The following is a 19,758-nucleotide window of genomic DNA, read 5'->3' as shown; positions in this document are numbered from 1 at the left end:
TTCAATTTTGCTCCATTTTATTGGAGTCATAGGAAACTTACAAAATAACATCTAGAACATGATAAAAATAAAGAAACTTGAGAGGAACCGGGCTTCAGACACAGCAGAGCTCTGCAAGCCTGTGCCCAGTCGGAAGATGGACCTCCGCTTGGATCTCAGCTGTTGTCAGGGAAGTCTCAAGCAAAGTCTCAGCCGCAAAAGTTGTTCTTCTTAGTGTCGTTTTCACACGTTTAAAAAGATAATAGAATTGCAGTATCTGCAATCAATTCTAATAATTTAATTGATAATTTTGTGAGTAGTACACATCCTATAAAAAGGCTAATATCAAGTTGGTTTAATAAAAATTTAAGTTTGCTTCTTTAAGTTTAAAATACCTGAATTAATTACAAACTGCTCAGTTAAGAATAAAAAAGAACGTCTATTAGCTCTTAGAAGTAGTAAAAATGACACTACGAGTAGGAAGAACAACTTTAATTGGTGAGATTGCTCGATTTTCTGACAACAGCTGAAATCCAAAGTGGCACTCCAAAGCCATCTATAAGACTTGATACTTTGTAGGAAAAATAAGTGAGAAATACCTTGTTATATTTTGAGCTCTTCTAATCTGCTTCTACAATAAGATGTCCTGAATAGTTGTGGCTGACGTGTTGCCTCCTATTCATCACTGCCCTTTTGCACCTTGCCCTAAAAGCTCCCAAGAGCATTCACTTTCGGAAGTTTGAAGCTCAGACCCCCACCTCCAAACCAAAATCACACACACACACTCATGCACACGTGTGCGCGCACACACACACACACACACACACACACACACACACACACACACACACACACACACACACACACACACACACACAGAAACGTTCTCTCTCTCCCTCCCCCTCTCTCTCTCTTACTCCCTCCCCTCAGCTCAAAACTATAAGAACCAGGCAGGAGTGAGCACACACACAAAAACACTTCTCCTCTCATGCACGCACACACTCGCTGCACATGCATGGAGTGGAACTGATCCACAGGGCTGCACAGTAGTGAGGCAACAGTGTGTGTGAGAGAGAGAGAGAGAGAGAGAGAGAGAGAGAGAGAGAGAGACTGACTCCCTCTTGCAAACTTCAAGAGAGCTGCAGAGTGGAGAAGTTGCATGAAGCGTGTTGTTCCAACTAAGGACTTTCCTATCAGACCATGGAGACCCAGAAGTGGAGGTAGAAGAAGAAGAAGAAGAGAGGAAAGAGAAAGTTTCTCCTGGCTGAGGAGGAGACCAGAGTTTCATTGAAGGATTACTGGACTCTTCGTTTATGTGCACGTCATGGTGATCTCCTACATGAGCGTCTCTCGTTGACAGGAGCTCCTCTGTGTTTTGGATTTCTCCGGGATCAAAGTTTGTTTTCCAAGCAGACTGTGTGAATGAAGTGTGCGGAAGCAGGAAACATGTCAAACGGACGTCTCAGTCACCTGTTGAGGGGAGTTTGGCTGCTGGGGCTGTTGCAAGGTGAGTCCAGGCACAGTCTGCAGGAGGACTGTGTCCTCTCTTTACTCTTCCAGCTGTTTAAACAACTTTTTGAGTAAATGAAGGTTGAACTAATTCACTCCTGTAAAAGCAGAGATTTTATCCCAAGTATTTGGGCAGATTTGAGCTAATTAACTAAAAAGAAAAATTTGTCAAAATTAAGTTTTCGAAGGATTGCACTGATGCTGGTTTTCATAATAACATGGTCCAAAAAGTGTCAGTCAAAACTGTGATCTGCTTCAGTTTACCTGTCCTTTATTGTCTCATTATTTCTGCTGTTTGAGGCATATTTTGTTTATATTTTATTGGATCCATCACATGAAAATAGTTTTAAGTAATGAGTTGTAGACAAGGATTTTTTCACAATATTCTGCATTAAAGACAAATGAAGTTTCTGTGAGCTACGCCTTGCTAAAACATAATGAACCCAACAAATCAAAGTGATCAGTGAGAGAATATCCTTATGCATTAAAAGTTGTACTTCTAATCCTGGAGATTGCTGCAGATTTTCCTCTTTAATCGAAAGCCCTTCTAGTATGTTAAAAAAAAAAGAGAGATAAACTCTGTCTCATGTGAGGAATCAGCTGAACTCGTATGGATTTAGCTTAAAGAACACATGGTTGGACACCAGGACAAAAAAAAGAAGGGATTATCAAGGACAAAAAGGTATAATAACCAGGAAGTTATTAAGTAATTTGTCCTGATTTGAATGATTTGCAAAGTTCAACATGTGGATCAGCACTTTAAAAACAAAAACACAACCTCTGCCGAGGTTACTGCCATATGAATAGTAGGTCTGTGTTCCTCCTCTCCTCCTCTGTGTGTCTTCAAAGCGTCAGTGGAATCTGTGGCCGCTGGAGGAGTCTTAAAAGGAGCTCCGGCTGGTGCCTTTAAACAATGGGTCCCTCGGAGCAGGGGAGCGTGGCCCTGGAACTAATGTTGCCATTATGTTAATGGTTAGAATAACAGGAGACAGCCATTACTGACCTTACCTCGGGCTGCTGCTCTGAGACGGTTGTCCAGCAGCCGCAGCCAGGATCGCGGAAGCGCAGCTTTTTGGCCTTCAGGGCTTGTTAGGGTGACAGGCGGCCGGAGACAGACAGGAGGAGGCATCTGCCCGGTTCTAATCATCATCCAGAAACCTCCGCCAACCCCTCCAAACCCCCTCCACCCCTGAAGCTTCTCCAGCAGCAGACTAGTAGGCTGGTATCTGTGAAATGTTTGCTTTCTTCACAGCTCAAGTCTAGTTAGAAGAGACAGGCGAGGTCGAGTCATTGGACCTCAACAGATGCTGAATGAAGCCGAGCAGTTCTTCTACACAAACAGAGCGAAAACTAGACATAACATTAAATTAAACCAGACAATTAAACTCATTTTCCTATCACTTTTGACAGATGTAACATGATTTCTGTGAGACAGAGAGAGAGGCTCCACAAATCAGAGCGTCTCATACTAATGTGATCAGTCTTCATTTCTCGATGCCTGATGTCTTAGCCCCCTTTGAACCCAAAATCTGACTCTGAAGCTACAAACACTCAGCTGTTGGAGTTGTGCCTCTCTTGATGAAGTGTTTGGGAAAGATAAAAGAGACCGCTTCGCTGAGGGGAGGAGAGCACAGTGAGTATTTGGACGGAGTATGGTGGATCTTCGTATGAAAGAATTTCCTGTTTTGTCCCAGGTTTCCTGAATTGAACTGAGCTTGATGGGAATGTTTTGTAATCCAAGAATCAAGTATCTTGAGATTTCAGGATACTGACAAAACCCTTAATCACATTAAAAAACTACATCTTGGCTGCAGTGTTCATGTTCTGGCCTTTAAAAGTCTCAGTCCAATTTAAAAAAGCCTACAAGCGTGTGAATCAGCCGCTGACCAGATCTCCTGAAACGTCTCCAGACCAAGATTTTGGATTAAGGTGAAACTGCTGTAATCTCAGCTTGACAACATCAGCGGACCATCAACTCTTCTTTCACATCATCTACATCTCGTCTGCCTTGTCTCTCCATCAAGAAGAAACACCACAATGACTGTCAGGGGTTATTACAATCAGGATCATCTCCAGTGTCTACCATAGCAGAAAACCATAAACCAAAACCCAAATCTGATCCGCTGCACATCCATCAGACTGAAGTTAGACAAGAAAGCTGGGAAACAGTGCTTTAGTTGGACGTGTTCTCTGGATTTTCCAGCTGTTTTCTTTGCGATGCAGGTGTGAAAAGCAGCAGGTTGAGGAGTGTGTTGTTGCTTTGTGAAAACAGGAGCAGAGGTCCTCCAACCACAGTGGAGCTGGCAGCAGCGTCCGCCGGGCAAACCCCTGTAGATCCCTTGTCTAAATAAACGAGGCCGCTAGATTAAGCAGCTTATTCTGTGATGAAAAGACAACAGTAGTCGTGCATGCACAGCCCCGGGGACAGAGGGGAGACTCCTGGTCATGGAGATGGCTATGAAATGCTGGGAGAAAAGGAAGGAGAGACTCAGGGTTAGAACAACACAACAAACCTTGTGTTTTTGAAAAAAACTCGAAATCAATCTGACCTCCGCCTGACTTTGGAGATGAGGGTGGAGGGGATGGAGAGAGGGAGGAGAGTGTAGTGTTGTAGCAAAGAGGCCGTAAAATGAAGTTCAAATACTTGGGGTGATTTCTGTAAGCTTTCATCAGTCCATGAAAGTGAAGGGTGGGTAAAACCTGACAATAAATGACAAATTGTTTGGAGTTATATCATATTACAAATCGGAGTCTCAGCTTCACTGTTTAATGTTCTTATATTTTGGTAGTTCAAGGACGATGGTCATACGTAGGTCTCAGGAAGTCTCTTATGACAAAAATCACTATGTGTAAAAACACTGTGAACACTCTCATGTCAAAGTTTAAAAAACACTGATTCATTGCATTGAGTGCAGTTTCAGAGTTTAACATGCTTCATGTCTTCAGGCACTTTTAGACTAAGCTACAACAGTGATGGCTTGACCTAACTGCACGTCTGTCACATGACTTAAACTTTGATCACAGTTGTCAGACATTAAGGAATCAGTCAGAGGAGTGCCAAATTTTGGGGGAAAACTCTTTGCTTTATGAAAATAGAAATAAGGGAGGAACACAACGTTTGTGCTGTGCAGGTGCTTTTTAAAAGTTCTGAAAATTGTGAAACTCAGGCCGATTATTCAACAGAGTCTAACAGAGGAGGTTTGGGTGTGTCCACACAAGTTGTATTTTTGCTTGACTTAAGCTTAGAAATGATGCTTTAAAAATAATGTACCTTAAAGTATGTTTATATATATTTAATTATGTATTCTGAGAACTTTTCTTCATAAATTTAACAGTCTAATTATTTTACTCTCAGGTGCTCTGTAGATCATTTGAACATAATCTGAATCTAATGAGCGTCAAAGATGAGAGAAACTATTTGGATAGTCACGACAAACTTAGGCTACAATAAAGAATACCATGTTGGTCCGTAGATAAGACAGTGTTTTATCCATCCAAATACATCTGAAAAAAGTGGCTTCGTCTTTTATTCAGGGTTTGGTAATAAGATGTCAAAATTCATTCCAGCAGTTGATGGTGTCCAATCTGTGAAACCAGAGTGCCACTCAGATTGAGGCCAGCCGTCAACGACAGGGGGGAATTACACAGTGAACAAAAGTTGCTAAAAGAAGAACAAGTTAACCAACAAATGAGGCGGTGTTATGTGGCTTTTTATTATGAAAATGGTTATCAATGCAGCAGAGATATTAAACAGCTGTCAAACTGCAAAGAAATACAGAAAAATACTGAAAAGGCAAGCCTGAAAAGATTGTATTAAAATGCACGTGTGACAACGTTACTAAAAACGTATCAAGGTTAATCTTTACAGTAGTAAAATAGTGTCACAATTAGTGCTTCATTTACACATGTAATCACATTTTACTCCATTTAAATGTAACAATTTAATTTTCCAAGACATTCAGTGTGATTGTTTAAACATTGTTGCCAATAAAAATAGTTTTCTTGATAAAAACATGATTTGGTCTTCAAAAAGTATTTTTTCACAAATGTTGTGTTGAAAAGAAGAGGTCCTCTCAGAATCAGGGTCATCCTTTATTCAGGCCGACACGGTGGTAATCTCACTGTTTAAACAGAAGAGCTGCAGTGTCACTAGACATTAAGTGGTTTCCATTGTATGATTGCAAAACAAAAATGTTGTTTCTTTTTGTGGTCGGACTGAATGTTGTTTCCTGCGTTTGTGCTGATGACTTTCTCCCAGAGGGAAAACATAGAGGATCTCTCAAAGCCAAAACCAGTTTAACCACAGAGAAAGAAAAAGGATATAAATTTAAAGGCTCATGAGACAATAAAAAGGATAAGAGAGAAGAAGAAATAGCTTTTTTGTTCTGCAGAGTTTTTTTTTTTTTCGAAATTCTGCATTTTTTTCTTGTAAACTGTTGAATTGTTTTCCACCATTTGCCTTTTTAGCTTTTGCTATGAAACAATCACATGCACTTTTGTGGATTTTTCAATATATAATGCCCACTGCATATACGATACTTGTGTTGAGCGGTTAAATCCAGACAGTCTTTTAATGGAAGGGCTGACAAGCCAACAAAAGTTGGGAATCACGGTCTTATAACACCTCTCCAAGATCTGGAGGACAGCTCAGAGACTCAACCGTGCCTGAAAAAGCAGCTGTGAACTGTGATTAATGTGCAGCACTCAACTAAATATGTGGAATGAGCAGAATCTCTGAGCTACTGTATCATCGCACACAGACAAAAATGCGCTCTCACACACATGCACCTCACTAATCTTGTCATGAAGAAGCCTCATCCCACTCTCCTCCAACCCCTCAACTTCATTCACCTAATCAACCACTGACAGACAGAAAAAAGGAAAGAGAGGGAGGAATCTGAAATCCATCCACATGAAATGAGCCGGAAACATCGTGGCTTTTTCATCAGGAGGGGAGGGGAGCAGTTATCAGCGGAGGGGGAAGAGGGGGTCAGGAGGGCACAGGCACTTCAGGGACAGTTTGGAGGGTTTGGTCCTGCAGCACTGAGGCACAGAGAACAAGAAAGTGGATTAACGGGACACTGGGGGTGACCACACTGAGAGAAATGGGGTGAGGATGTAGTAAAAAAGTAGGAAACACATGAGGAAGTAGTTAAAATACTTGAACATGGAGAAATAGGTCCTAGTTTACCATTTTTTCAGTGCACCAGTAACATTTCTTTCAATTTCACTGCCTCTAGTTTGGCAGGTTTAATAGGTCTCAATAGAAGCAGGTATAGAGCAGACTACGGCGTCCCTCTCCAATGTAAAATTACTTAAAAGTCAAGGCATCCATTCCCCTTGCAAAGTCTGAATCAGACCTTCCTGGATGTGGTTCTTGTTTTTATGGGACAGCTCCAAATAAAGAAGTACATAAAACCATATTTTGATTTTGGCTCTGTGGATGAGACATGAGAGAGGCGGGCGACGGCTGCCAAACCGTAATCATACATGCAAACAAACAAACAGAGTGCAGCCTGGAGGTCTTTTATAAATGGTGTCCCTTCTGTACTGTAAATCCTCAATGTGTGCAGTGTGTTTCTGTGGACGTGCGTATATGCATGCATGTGTAAGGTAGTATAATATTGGAGCTCAAAGACAGGTAGATTACTTTGGCTGTTCATCAGTCGGCCGGAGTGAAGGCCGGTGGCGGCGGCGGCAGTGTTCGTGGTGATGACAGTCAGTGCAGACCACACGCAGGACACACAGACTGCTGCACTGACCCCTTGTGGGAGAACAGTGACACTGCAGGAGGAGAAATGGGGGGACGGGGACGACGGGACTGAGTGCTGTCTTACTTGGTTGGTAGACAGTATTTGATAGTAACCTCTACTGTTGCTCTTTTAATGTGGGAATCAAGGGCAAGTTAAAGGTTGGTTGTGTCGGATTCTGCTTTGACGATCCCCAGCCAGGAATCCAAATGATCATAGTTGGTGTAACAATTCCTCCTCTCCAGACTTGCCATCAAACATATCAATCTAATGTGTATCCACTTTAACTGATCTAGGAAAAGATAAATAGGCCTCTCTTTGCTCAAAAACATGTACACATGTTTATTCTTTATTCTTTATTCTGATCCCCAATAACTTCCACAAAGTGATCGCTAGTCATTCTAGGGGTCTTAACAGTAATTTAAGGCCCCACAATTCAAAACATCTTTTACAAGATATAACAAAATATTGCTGAACATGAAAAAACCAATAACCCTGAGAAAAATCATCTAAAAAGAGAAATAGAAAATGATACAAAAGAATACAAAAACAGTCAGAAGATCACAACAGATCATAATTGAATCTACCTCAAGCTTAAAAAAAATCTTTTGATGAGTTTTTTAAAAGAGATTTTGTCCTTGAGTTTTCTGTTTGCCAGGGAAACCTCTATATAAAACAGATCGCATCAAGGAATCTATCCTTGGGCTTGGTAAGGCCAGGTGCTTCAAACTCACTTGACATGTAGTATGTTTGTGGCACGAACCTATGTACACCAGTTGTTCTTGAAAAACGATTTGAGCGTTTTTCCAGACTGCATTAAGCATGAAGTTCAGGATATGGATTATTCAAAACTAACAGATATGGTTGTTATGATAAAAATGGATTACCTAATTGTAAATCTAACAACCAACTCCATCAAACACAGTTACTTCCTCTAATGTTAGTAGCTCTGTTGAGATGCAGCAGAAGAAGAGAGTACATTTTAGTCGGCTTTAGTTGAAACATTTCACACTCAAACTTGTTTTATGAACAAAATGAGGACCATAGATTTGGTCCCCAATCTTTTACAACTGGAAAAAAAGAAAGAGGAATGATGGAATGAATCCAGCCAGCATCCATATGGGCGACTGAGTGATGTTTTATATTTAGATTTTTCCCCTATATATGCAGAGAGCCTCTGATAAACTCACTGAATGGTTTCTTACTTGCTATGATGCATCAGTGAAACTTTCGCATACTTCCTTATTGATCCTGTATGGAGATCATTATGTTGCAGATTTTTTTGACATCCTTTGATTTATTCAAAACTTGAGTCAAAGCTGATTTGAGTAAATGTTTGTTGTTGCATTTGATGAAGCGAACAGTTGCTGTCAGTTTCAACAAAAACATCACAGATGTCCGTGATTAGTTGGATTGTTGTTGTGCAATGAGCCTTCACGTTTGACATAAATATGATCCTGATGAAAAAGTTTCTAATTTTTTCTGCATGTGATTTACATAGTTTGTAATTGTAATTGCAGAAGTACATCTATTTTTTAAATGATCACCTCTTAAAACAAGAAGAACTGTCCCCACATAAGTCCTTATTCTGTTTCCATCTTTTTATGGACTTTCATGGTGTTTTCTCTTTTTTATGGATATTCTTCCAGTCCACTTCTTGGACAGACGTGCTTTAGGAAACTTAAATAATCCAACAGAAACCACGAAAGTTAATAATGGCATTGAATCTGAATTAATCTGACATTGAGTTTTATTGATAAAAATACATGATGTCTCTTTCTGAAAGATGCACTAAACTATGAGGCTGAGGTGCAGACTGCATCGAGGGGAGTTTTAGGCCCCGCTGTGGAAAAATAAATCAGTGAGAACAATTTCAGGGTTAAACTAATCATATCTGACTGCATGTGTAGGAAGTGAATGAAGTAAAATGGTCCCCCTTCTCCTCATAATTGTGTTGGGGGTTGAATATTTTCATATGTATTACAACATCTCCACACTTGTGGTTGAAATGGGCCTTTTTGTAGAAGAAAACCACGATGAGCAATTTTGTTTTACTAAGCTCTGCTTTTATGAGCACTGTTTTAGTAAATGCAACCATATGCCCAACTGGAACAAGATCCAAGAGAAAGAAGGGGGTTGAATGACAAGTGACCTCAAGAAACACTATAGAATGATTTGGCAAAAACAGGAACTAAAATATGGCTGTCCAAAAGTCTCCACAGGACACACTCTGATTTTCGCTTCATTGTCCATTCATTGTTCAGTGTGGGAGAAAACACTCAAGTAACATGTTGCACGCAGATACAGTGCTAGATAACACAAAACAGGCCCCCTGGATGACTTGCAAGATACAGTGGAAATTAATTAATCCTGATTAGTGTTGTGCTGCGAGAGCTCCCGTGGGAGCACAGCTGGTTCCAACTGACCAGGGTTCCTTCGCCAGCTGCAGTGACGTGGAGCATAAACAAACACATCACCATGTGGAGAAAATTGCAAACATGTTTCATTGCCTGTGACAGGAAGAAGTATTAATCAAATCAAAAGATTGACAGACTGCTGGAAGGTGGAGAAATGTGCCTTGAGCTCCACTCTGGTTTGGTGGTCTGCGTACAGTCCAAACCATCCGAGGGATACACGTGCTTGTTTGTGCGTGTGTCAGGTGAATGCTAACACTTAAAAAAATATCCATCTGCACACATGTCCGTGGATGTGGTTAACATATGGGAAGAATTCCAAGAGTCACAGGAACAAAAAATATCCTCTCTCTGACACCGACAAGGCTAATAAACATTGATCACTCAGCCGCTAGCTTGGAGCGTTCTGCAGAAGAACAACATCCTGAAACAAATGAGCAAACTTTCCTGTTCAAGTTGAAATTTCCTTCAATGTATCCAGTCAGTCATAAGAGAACAAACCAGCTCATCTGGAGGCTCAACAGGTGAAATTCTCCCAAAGTGCAGCTAAAGTCCAGCAAGAGAAAAGTGGAGTGAGATTTTGCCTGTAAAGCTGTCAAACCACAGATGACCGAGAGGAAAACTGAGACGAATTGAGACCCCTGAGGATAAAGACACTGGAGGGAATGAGAGAGAGGAAAAATTTAAGCTGGTTACCCCGACCGACCAGAAATTCAACATTTTCTGAAACAATTTTGTCAGAAAGCTGGATCAGAAGATTTAGACCCCTCTCATATTTGTGTGTTGTAATATAATGCTTAGTAGAGATGATTGCTCGGGCTTAGCATAAGAACTTGCCTCGAAAGGTAACCAAATCCACCTACCAGCAGAGGTGGAAAAGTAGACACATTTTTGTGGGAGATACTTCTATAAAATAAGACTTTGGTAAAAGTAGAACTGCTGATTCAGCTGTTCTGCAGAGTAAAAAAAGTACATGGTGAATTGTAACTATGGTATAAAAGTTTCCGCCTGGCGCAACTTTTTACTCAGCGTTTCTGTGCATAGCGTACTAAAACCTAGGTCGGGTTCAGGAAAGTGTTACACTTACATTATTCTAAATTTATAAAAACAATAAAAAAGTACATCAAAAATAGTAAAATTTTCTCAAATGTTCAAACTAATTTGATTGGAGAGTGTCTTGCTTCTCTGAAACCTGTTCTGCTGTGGACTGTCATTCTGAAAGATCTGTGACGTTTTATCGGGATGTTAAAGGTGTGTTTAGGTTAGCAGAAAGGATGCAACGTCAGTCTTGCGTCTATACCATAGACTGTATAAAATATGGACGTAGTATCCGTGACGTCACCCATCTGTTTCTGAACGCTGTTTTGAAGCCAATCGGCAGCGGCAGCCATATTGCTTCTGTCGAGCCAGTGTGACGTAAAGAGGTGGGCTTTGAGCCTCCTAGCCAACAGCTGCAGCGTTCCTGCAGTCAGCTGTGCCTCTCATTGGAAGACTAGTAACCTCAATATCTTTTAAATTGCCGCGTTAGAAAAAAATCCCCCCCCCTCACAGTGAGAGGACATCGAGAAATGAGCTATTCAGACTACACTCATCTTTTGTACCAGGCTGTAAACATGTTTATTTCTGCTGCAAAGATCGTCTTTTTCCCATTCATGTGTATGTGACTTCCGGTACTGCCGGAGCCAGCCTCAAGCGGATCCTCGATGAACTGCAGCTTTTAACACTTCCGCATAGACTCCTATTTTTAGACCGGAGGTTGCCGCTTGGTCTATACCAGCCAGGTGACCTCTGTTCGGCCTTGGCTGCACCAGTGCAATATGTCATTGTCTGTGGAGGCGGTCTTTTGGCTTGTCCATTCTATATACATTGTACAATGTAGTGAGCGTCGAGCCAGGTTCAAAATGCTTTGTGTGCTTTTAGAATTTAGAAAGATGGGCACCGCTGGCCTAGCAGTTAAAGCAGGCGCCCCATGTACGGTATAGGGATGGGCATGATTTTCAAATATTCAAATATTCATTAACTTATTGAAAATAAAAGAGTTACTTAGAATATTTTCTCATTTTAAAAGTAAAATGTTTCATCGTCTTCACCTGGTTGCAATACGGTATTCCCGCCAGATGGTGGCTATAGAGCGTCTTAAAGATGTTTGCTAATACACTGGTGCTACTGCTCACTACTACACATTTATTCCCAGAGACTGAGCATTGCTGTAAAATGTAAACATACACGCCATGCTGCTGCTTCACAGAAACACAGGTGTAAAGATTGAGACAGACGCTGTCAGTGCTTGCTACTAACAGCACCTTGTCCTGCTGCTGGTTACCGCGACTGTCACACAAATGGGCTGTTAACGAGTCACGTGTGTGTCTATGGGGTGGGGGGAGATTATTCTAATAATCATTGAATGGAAGCCAATGATTATCGAATAAAATTTTGTCTTGAAATGCCCATCCCTAGTACAATGTTCTCTTCGCAGCAGTCAGGGGTTCCACTCCCAGTCTCAACTATCTGCTGCATGTCTTCCCCCACTCTCCACTCTCCACTCCCCACATTTCCCATCTTTCTTCAACTGTCCCATCAATTAAAGGCAAAAATGCCCCCAAATATAACTTTAAAAAACTAAAAGAAAGAAGAATTTACAAAGACAACTTAAAAACAACTGATAGAAATCATGTCGTAGCAGCAGTGGTAGACCTGGATTATACCTTGAAGAAAAACAGTGTGGCAAGCTTCTCTGTTGTACATTGAAAAACTAAGATCTAAAAAATTACATTTCATCACTGATAGTAAAGTTGAGAAGTGGACCATTGGGAAGGGTAACAAAAAAAAAGTGAGAGAAAACAGGAGACGGAGGCGTCCGTGAGAACTCATCACCCTTGCTTTTTGACAACACTTTTGGGAGGATGATCCTGAAGCCATAACTCCAAACACACAAAACAGCACACATTGCCAGGTGGACACACTCCAGTTAGTTTCCTCAACTTACAACCATAAGGGTGTAATCAGAAAAACATTCTCCTTTCTTTGAACTTTAACCAGAACAGAGCGCTTTGCCTTACCGTGTTGACAACTCATGCACCTCTGTGCAGCAACAAGTGGAAAGAGCAGAAAGTGCAGTTATGACCACAGACAGGCAGACAGATTGCAGATGTGTACGTGTCAAATCAATAAACATTATGGAGTGAAAAATGCTTTCACTGAGATTAACTTAAATGCAATAGTTTGGGAAATCTCAAGCGAGAACATTAATCATTGTAAGTGTTTTTTAAATATTATCAACAGATGTGCTTGGCTCAGCTGGCCTGCTGCTGTCAGTGACTCACTGTTTTCCATACCTTGATGATAGGTGTGTATTTATACAAACCCAATACCATTTATCTCTATTTATCTATATTTCATGGAGTGTTCCAACACTCCATGAAATATAGATAAATACAGAGGTTGATGGTTTGCAAACATTTAAAGTCTTTATTTCATTTAAAATAGCGCAGACAACAAGTCAAATGTTGAAACTGAATAATTTTGTTTTATGAAAAATATATACTCATTTTATATTTGACTCAAGCAACATATTTCAAAACAGCTGGGACAGGTCTTCCTTTTTAAAATGAGTATTTAAACCTCTCCATATAAATACGATTTAGTATTATTATTATTATTATTATTATTATTATTATTATTATTATTAATGAAACACTGAAAATGTTGTTTAATGCAAAAAAAAGAAAAGAAACACCTGCAGGAATATCTCCTAGCTAATTAGATTAATTTGTAACAAGTTACTAACATGACTAGGTATTAAACAGGCACTTCAGAGAGGCAGAGTCTCTCAGAGGTAAAGATGGTAATAGGTTCACCACTACATTAGAGACTGGGTGAGGAGATTCAATAATAATGTTACTGAGCATTGATCTACAAAGAATTTGGGCGCCACCGACCTAGCAGTTTTTTTCAGATTTAGATACACTTTTTGTCATACTGGTTAAAATGATCTTTATGTCCTGATGGCAATCAATAAAAAACTGCTATCTACAGCCAGAGTAAACCTGGGAAAACATTAACCAATCACCATTTTTTGGCTCCCCAAATTTTAAACCAATCAAATCCCGTCCAGCCGTTCTGCCCTCCTCCTGCGCGTACATTTCCCCGGCGTGCACTCCTCCGAGTCCCCGTCTCCTGCCTCTGCTTCCCCTGACTCTATTTACTGCCCCTCTTGCTCGTCCTCGGGCCTGTCCCCTCTGACCTGATGAGGTGCTTTGCTCAGGACTGTAGTCCGGATCAGAGTCTAAAAAGCTCTCACCAACAAGCAGAATAATTAATGACGTTCAGTAAGTCCTACAGAAAATATATATTTATTGTAGCGTCCGTCCGGAAGCTGTAGTGATGACGAGCCGATTCGTAAACACGTTGATCTTTAATAACCGGTCACTGTCGGCCGTGATCACGCCAACCAACAAAGCAACAATCAATGTTTGAATGAATGAAAAACTTCTCCTCTCCTCTCTTCCACTTGCACACTCTACACCTCTCCTGATGCCTTCACTGACCGTCGACACTGTAGGAATTAAGAGCATCTACACTGAACACATTTAACAAACAGTAGAGCTGTGTCACCAGTACAACTGGATAATGCTAGCATGATAGTTGTGAGTACTAACAGCAGCCATGTTTGTTTGTGTTTTTAACTTTCACCATGATAATGTTTTGGTGAGGACCGGTTTTGAATCAGTCACGATCATATGGTCGAGAATCAGCGGCGCTCGTGCATGTGAGCGGGGGGGGGGGGGGGGGGGGGGGGGGGGGGTCGTTTTGGAGGAGCTCCGATTCATGCTGGTTTTCCGAGACTACCAACCCTAGCTTTAAGGAAAAATTGCTGAAAAACACAACTTAAATTATTTTATTTTTTAAAGAGTTACAAAGAATTTGAGGATTATGTCATCTTAAGTACATAATATCATTACGATTCAGAGAACCTAAAGAAATATCTGCACGAAAGTGACAAGGCTGGTCACTTAATTTGATCACAATAATTATCGCGATTTGATTTTTCTCGATATAAATATGAAAAATGTTCAATAAAAGTTAGATATATCTAAAACTGTAATTACAGTCCCCAACCACTGGAGAGGGGGTGCTAATGAGCCTTAAACACTAGTTGCCACCCAACATTAGACAGAAGAAGAAGACGGCATTGAACAGCAAATCATGTTGCAGGGCAGGGTTAAAGACATTTGGAGCGGAACGTAAACACAGATTAAACTAGCGACAACGACATGCAAGAAAACTTACAAATCTTACTTACTTAGCACCGAAATGATGGATTCAACTGTCTGGTTTCTTCAACTTTCACTCAGGAGCAAAAATCTGACTTTACATTTAAATTAAATCATGATTTGATATTTATCGTGATAATTATCTACACGACTATATGAAATATTTTATCGTGATAACATAATATTCAATATTGCCCAGCTCGACTTTCAGGTAGCAGTGAATTAAAAACAGACATGACCCTGTAGTGGAAATCACTGCATGGGCTCAAAACCACATCAAAAAGCCATCATCTGTGAACACAGTTTGTCACTGTTTCCACAAACACAGGTTGTACAAAGGGCATGCACTCACACTGCTATCACAAAACACATCTCCTAACTCAAAGACGAGGCCTGTGTGTTGTAGCTGCTCATTAATTGAAGTGAGAAGCCGATACTGTCTGCTCCGTGGTCAACATCCTGATCCACAGCTCTGTATGGTTTCTATAGCACCCAAACTCCACTCATTTTATGGAAAATATGGCAAAATTACAGCCCTGAAAGCAATTGCAGTCAACCAGAATTATAACAAGAGATGATGTGAATGTTCCCTTGTGGCTATCATCTGTCCTTTTTGCTGTCTGACAGAGGAGGCTGATAATCAACTCGGAGCAGACTCAGAACAGAAATGGTGTTCCCATTTCCTCAATCCATCGCAAACCAGCCAGGAAATCTAAATGAGCTGTAATGTTGTTCTGATTGGATAACTGTGATCATTTACTCACTATGTTTTCTGACTCTTCCATCCTCTGTAGCTGTGTTTGTGGCTGGAACAGGAAGTAAACTATGGGAGGTACCCACGACTTCCTTTACTTCTTCCTCAAACCACAGTGAGAGCCTGCAGTGGGAGCATGACTGTCAGTACCGCCATCTACAGGACAGAGTGAGAATCACTGCAGACATCCCCCCAAGACTTGATGGCACATGGGTGTCAACAAGGTGAGTTTTGAAAGGTTAAATTAAGATAGGAATGAATTACCGAGGCAGAGAGGGATTGAGTCAGAGGACAAAAAACTACACAAGCAAGCCAAGATCGCCTAGAAGAATGGTCCAGCTCATTGAACCAAAGTTAGAATTTGTTGTTCTCATCACTGGAATCTCCACTTTTGCCAAGCTAGTTTTGTACCTTTAAATACTGCTGTTTGTGTTCCTTGGCCCTCAGCACAGCAGAGTAGTGAAAGCCCCTCTCGCATAGAGTTCTGGATTTTAGTGAGTCTCATGGCTCATTTTGTTGGTATACTAACTGGCCAACGTTACCATCTTGGAACCATCTTTCTACAGTGCAAAGTGCAACCAGTGCGAATGCGATTGTTTACCTACAACCCTGTAATTGTATTTTATTTGCTTTGGCCAGATTTACAATATTGCGGCGTAAACACAAAGAGTCAATGGTAAAAAAGGCAACTGCATCATCTTGACATCTGAATCAGAACAAATCAAACAAGCTACAGGTGTGAAAGCAGCTTTGATTATTACTAAAATGCCTCAATGGAGTCCTGTATACCCAGTCATTGCATCAAACCTGCTCTGTCTGAGGTAAACTGTTGTTCCTGGCTGAGCGTCCATCAGGCTGAATAGAAATCTGGATCTTAACAGGAGTGGGACCAGACACATCTGAAGGGCAAATAAACACCAGCTCACAGATTGGTCTGGTTGCTGCCATATGTCTGTTAATACTGGTTCAATTATTAAGCCAAAACCATGAACAGGATTTGGACTCAGTTAAGTAAATAAAAATGTTATAGCTTTGAATGAGAGCTGACATGCTTCTCGCTTTCTGCCCAGCAAGATTTGACTTGATCTTACGAACAAGGACTTGAAACATGCCCTGACAAATTTAAGACCTGACTTCTCCCAAAGGACTCAAAACTATAGAGATGTTTCCCAAAAGACTGAAATGGTTCTGGATTTGGCAACAAACTAATCTCTGATCACTGCTGCATTAATCCTTAACCCTATATCATTCTATCCCTTGCATTCTTCTGTGTTCAGATGCGAAGTTCGGCCCGGTCCAGAGTTCCTGACCCGCTCCTACACCTTCCACCCCAGCCGTCACTTCCAGGCCCTGCAGCACTACTACACAGACAGCGGCTGTGAGGACCCGGCGTATTCCCTGATGATCAAGGGGAAGCTCCGTCTACGTCAGGCCTCCTGGATCACACAAGGGGCCACAGAAGCTGAACACCACCTGAGCAAGGTGGGCATTGTTGTCCACAGTCTTGCAGCCAAACAGAGGCTGGCCTCCAGGCTACCTCCGGCCTGTTTGGGTACAACTCTGGGTCGCGTGGTGCCAGGGAAGCTGTATGAGCTGTACAACACACGGGCAGGGAGGGGATGTCTGGTAGCGCTGGGTTTCTCTATGCTGGAGATGGAACTGATTCGGGTGGAGACGCAGTACCACAGCCATGGAGGAAAGGTCCAGGAGCTGTTTTTGGGGGATGTTCACACTGACTGGACCCAGAGGACTCAGTATAGACCTACAGGATATCAACATCCACTGCAGCATGTCATGGTGAGACATTTCAGCTTTGGTTCACCAGAGGGATAACCAGTGATGCATGTGGAAGATTAACTGAATGGGAATGCAGAAGTCTTACAAACACTTTGTACTGCCTGACACTAAGCCAGAGGACAGTTAACGGTTTCTGCTGTCAAGAAAGAACATCAAGCTAACTTTAACTATTGATGTAAAGGAGTGAGGAGAATAAGCAGTCTTGCTCCATTATAAAACATGTCCTCAGTCAAAATGAAACATCTTGTAGCAACTTCCTTAACTTGCTAAACGTATGGTGCGTGCACTCAATTTTTTTTCCATCCCTTACTTGAATCATGGGAGCCTAAAAAGGACATAAAACTCTGTTTTGATCAGTGTTATTTGGCTAATGATATCAAAGATATACTTTAGCGGGGCTCTGGTGGCCTAGCAGTCTAAGCGCCCCCCGTAAAGAGGCCATAGTCCTCATCACAGAAGTTCGACTCCCGGCCGGTAAACCATTTACTACGTCTTCCCCCTCTCCCCACATTACCTGTCTCTCTTCAGCTGTACTGTCAAAAGGCACAAAAGCCAAAAAATATAACTTAAAAAAAAAAAAAGATATACTGTAGCAGTGTTGGAATTTGATACCAAATATCTAATAATCCAGGAAATATATAATTGATGTGGTAAAACAGAAGACATCACAGCTGTTATAAAATTTGATACAGCCTTTTCAGTGGTTGACTAATTTAAAATTTGAATTACAGTTTAATAGTCACACTCTTGTATATATCATGATAAATGATTAATTGACTCCACTGCTGATGATTACCTTTGTTGTAACCCCACCACATATTGTCTCACCGCTACCTTTCCTTTGCAGCATCATATCCACCCCTGCCCTGTGTGTGCCCTGGTGTACCGCTCCTCAGAGCAGCGCCCCCCAGTGTTGCACCGCGGCCCCGCCCTGTCTCTGTCTCTTGAAGGCCACTGGGTCAGCCAGCGCTGTGAAACCCGTCCCAACGTTCTCTTCCTCACCCGGGAATTCACCTTTAATCCCGACCAGCACGCCTGGGAGGGCATCTACCGACATTACTCCGATCCCGTCTGCTCTCAGCCAACTTTCACCATAAAGGCCTCGGGCCACTACGCTCAGGGAAACCCCTCTGTGAAGATCTCAGGGGCAACTGAGTTTGTCTTTAAGGTCACACAGGTGAAAGTAACAGCTGAAGAGGAGTCCACAGCAAAGTTGTTGAACGGGACACGGCCAGGAAAGTGTGGTCGGGCAGGAGGCTGGGAGGTCGGGTTGGAGCAGGACGTGACCCCAACAGCTGGGTGCAACCTGCTGGGCATCAAACTGCCACATAAAGAGTACGAGCTCTTCAAGACCGAGCTGGATCACAGGAAACACCAACTGCTGTTCACCGGAGAGAGACCTACAGATGGGTCCAGTCCAGACCGACCGCAGGAGAGGCAAACGTCTTTTCAGGCTCCCATGATGCTTTGCAGTATTGGAGAGACACATGCCTCACATGGATTTAACAGCATGCAGGTTCAGTTAGCAGCCAGTGGCACGGACAGACCAGTGCAGTTTCTGCTACTGATGCTGGGATGTATGCTGTTCAGCTGGTTGTGTTGTTTTTAGAGACAAAGCGCAGAAAACAAGTCTGCTGCACAGCTGAAGTCATTGATGGACATAGTTTCCTGGCAGCTGTCTTTCACTCTTCTTCCATTTGATGTTGACCACATGTGTGATGGTCAAATAAAATCATGAGACAGACAGGAGAGCTGGATCATGTTTGGAAATCTGGCTGTCAGATGCTGCCTGTAGCTTCACTTTACTGACTTTTAACTTCAACTGCATTTCTACCTAAAACTAATTTGCATATAAACCAACAATTTATACAAGAGTCGTCATTTCAGCATGTACAAATATATTATTTCAAACCCTGTTTCTTTTATATAATGGTCAGATGTTCTCATTTAACAGATTCATTGCTTTGGCAGACTTCTGGGCTCGGTTACTTTCTCATCAAGATTGAGAGCTGTGGACATTCCAGCGTACGTCACTTCAGAGCTAATTTTTAACCATGATGCAGTATAACTAATGCACTTTGTACAGAATATTGACTCCTAATAAACTGGAAGAAAGATGGAGAGTACAAAACTTTGTATCATGTCTTCTAATAGCTGACATCTTCATTGGTCTGATGCCACTGTGGTGAAATGTTGCCTTATCTCTATCCTCTGTGAAATGTTTAAGATTTTCTATCAGCTGTCAATCCAAACAAATAAAATGAATATTTATTTTAACCATT

At 41.6% G+C, this 19,758-nt stretch overlaps 1 protein-coding gene across 1 annotated transcript; it reads left to right on the top strand.

Moving 5' to 3' along the window:
• Positions 1–964: 964 nt before the first annotated feature.
• apcdd1l (adenomatosis polyposis coli down-regulated 1-like) lies at positions 965–19,758 on the top strand. The gene is made up of 4 exons (XM_034710119.1): positions 965–1,486; positions 15,720–15,903; positions 16,957–17,476; positions 18,324–19,758. The coding sequence occupies exons 1-4, from the start codon at positions 1,402–1,404 to the stop codon at positions 19,083–19,085; spliced, it is 1,551 nt and encodes a 516-aa protein (XP_034566010.1). The 5' UTR covers positions 965–1,401; the 3' UTR covers positions 19,086–19,758.

Source organism: Notolabrus celidotus, chromosome 1 (assembly GCF_009762535.1).
Source record: "Notolabrus celidotus isolate fNotCel1 chromosome 1, fNotCel1.pri, whole genome shotgun sequence".
NCBI lineage: Eukaryota > Metazoa > Chordata > Actinopteri > Labriformes > Labridae > Notolabrus > Notolabrus celidotus.
The sequence above is the reverse complement of the archived record's forward strand: the minus strand, read 5'-3'. Positions and strand labels throughout refer to the sequence as shown.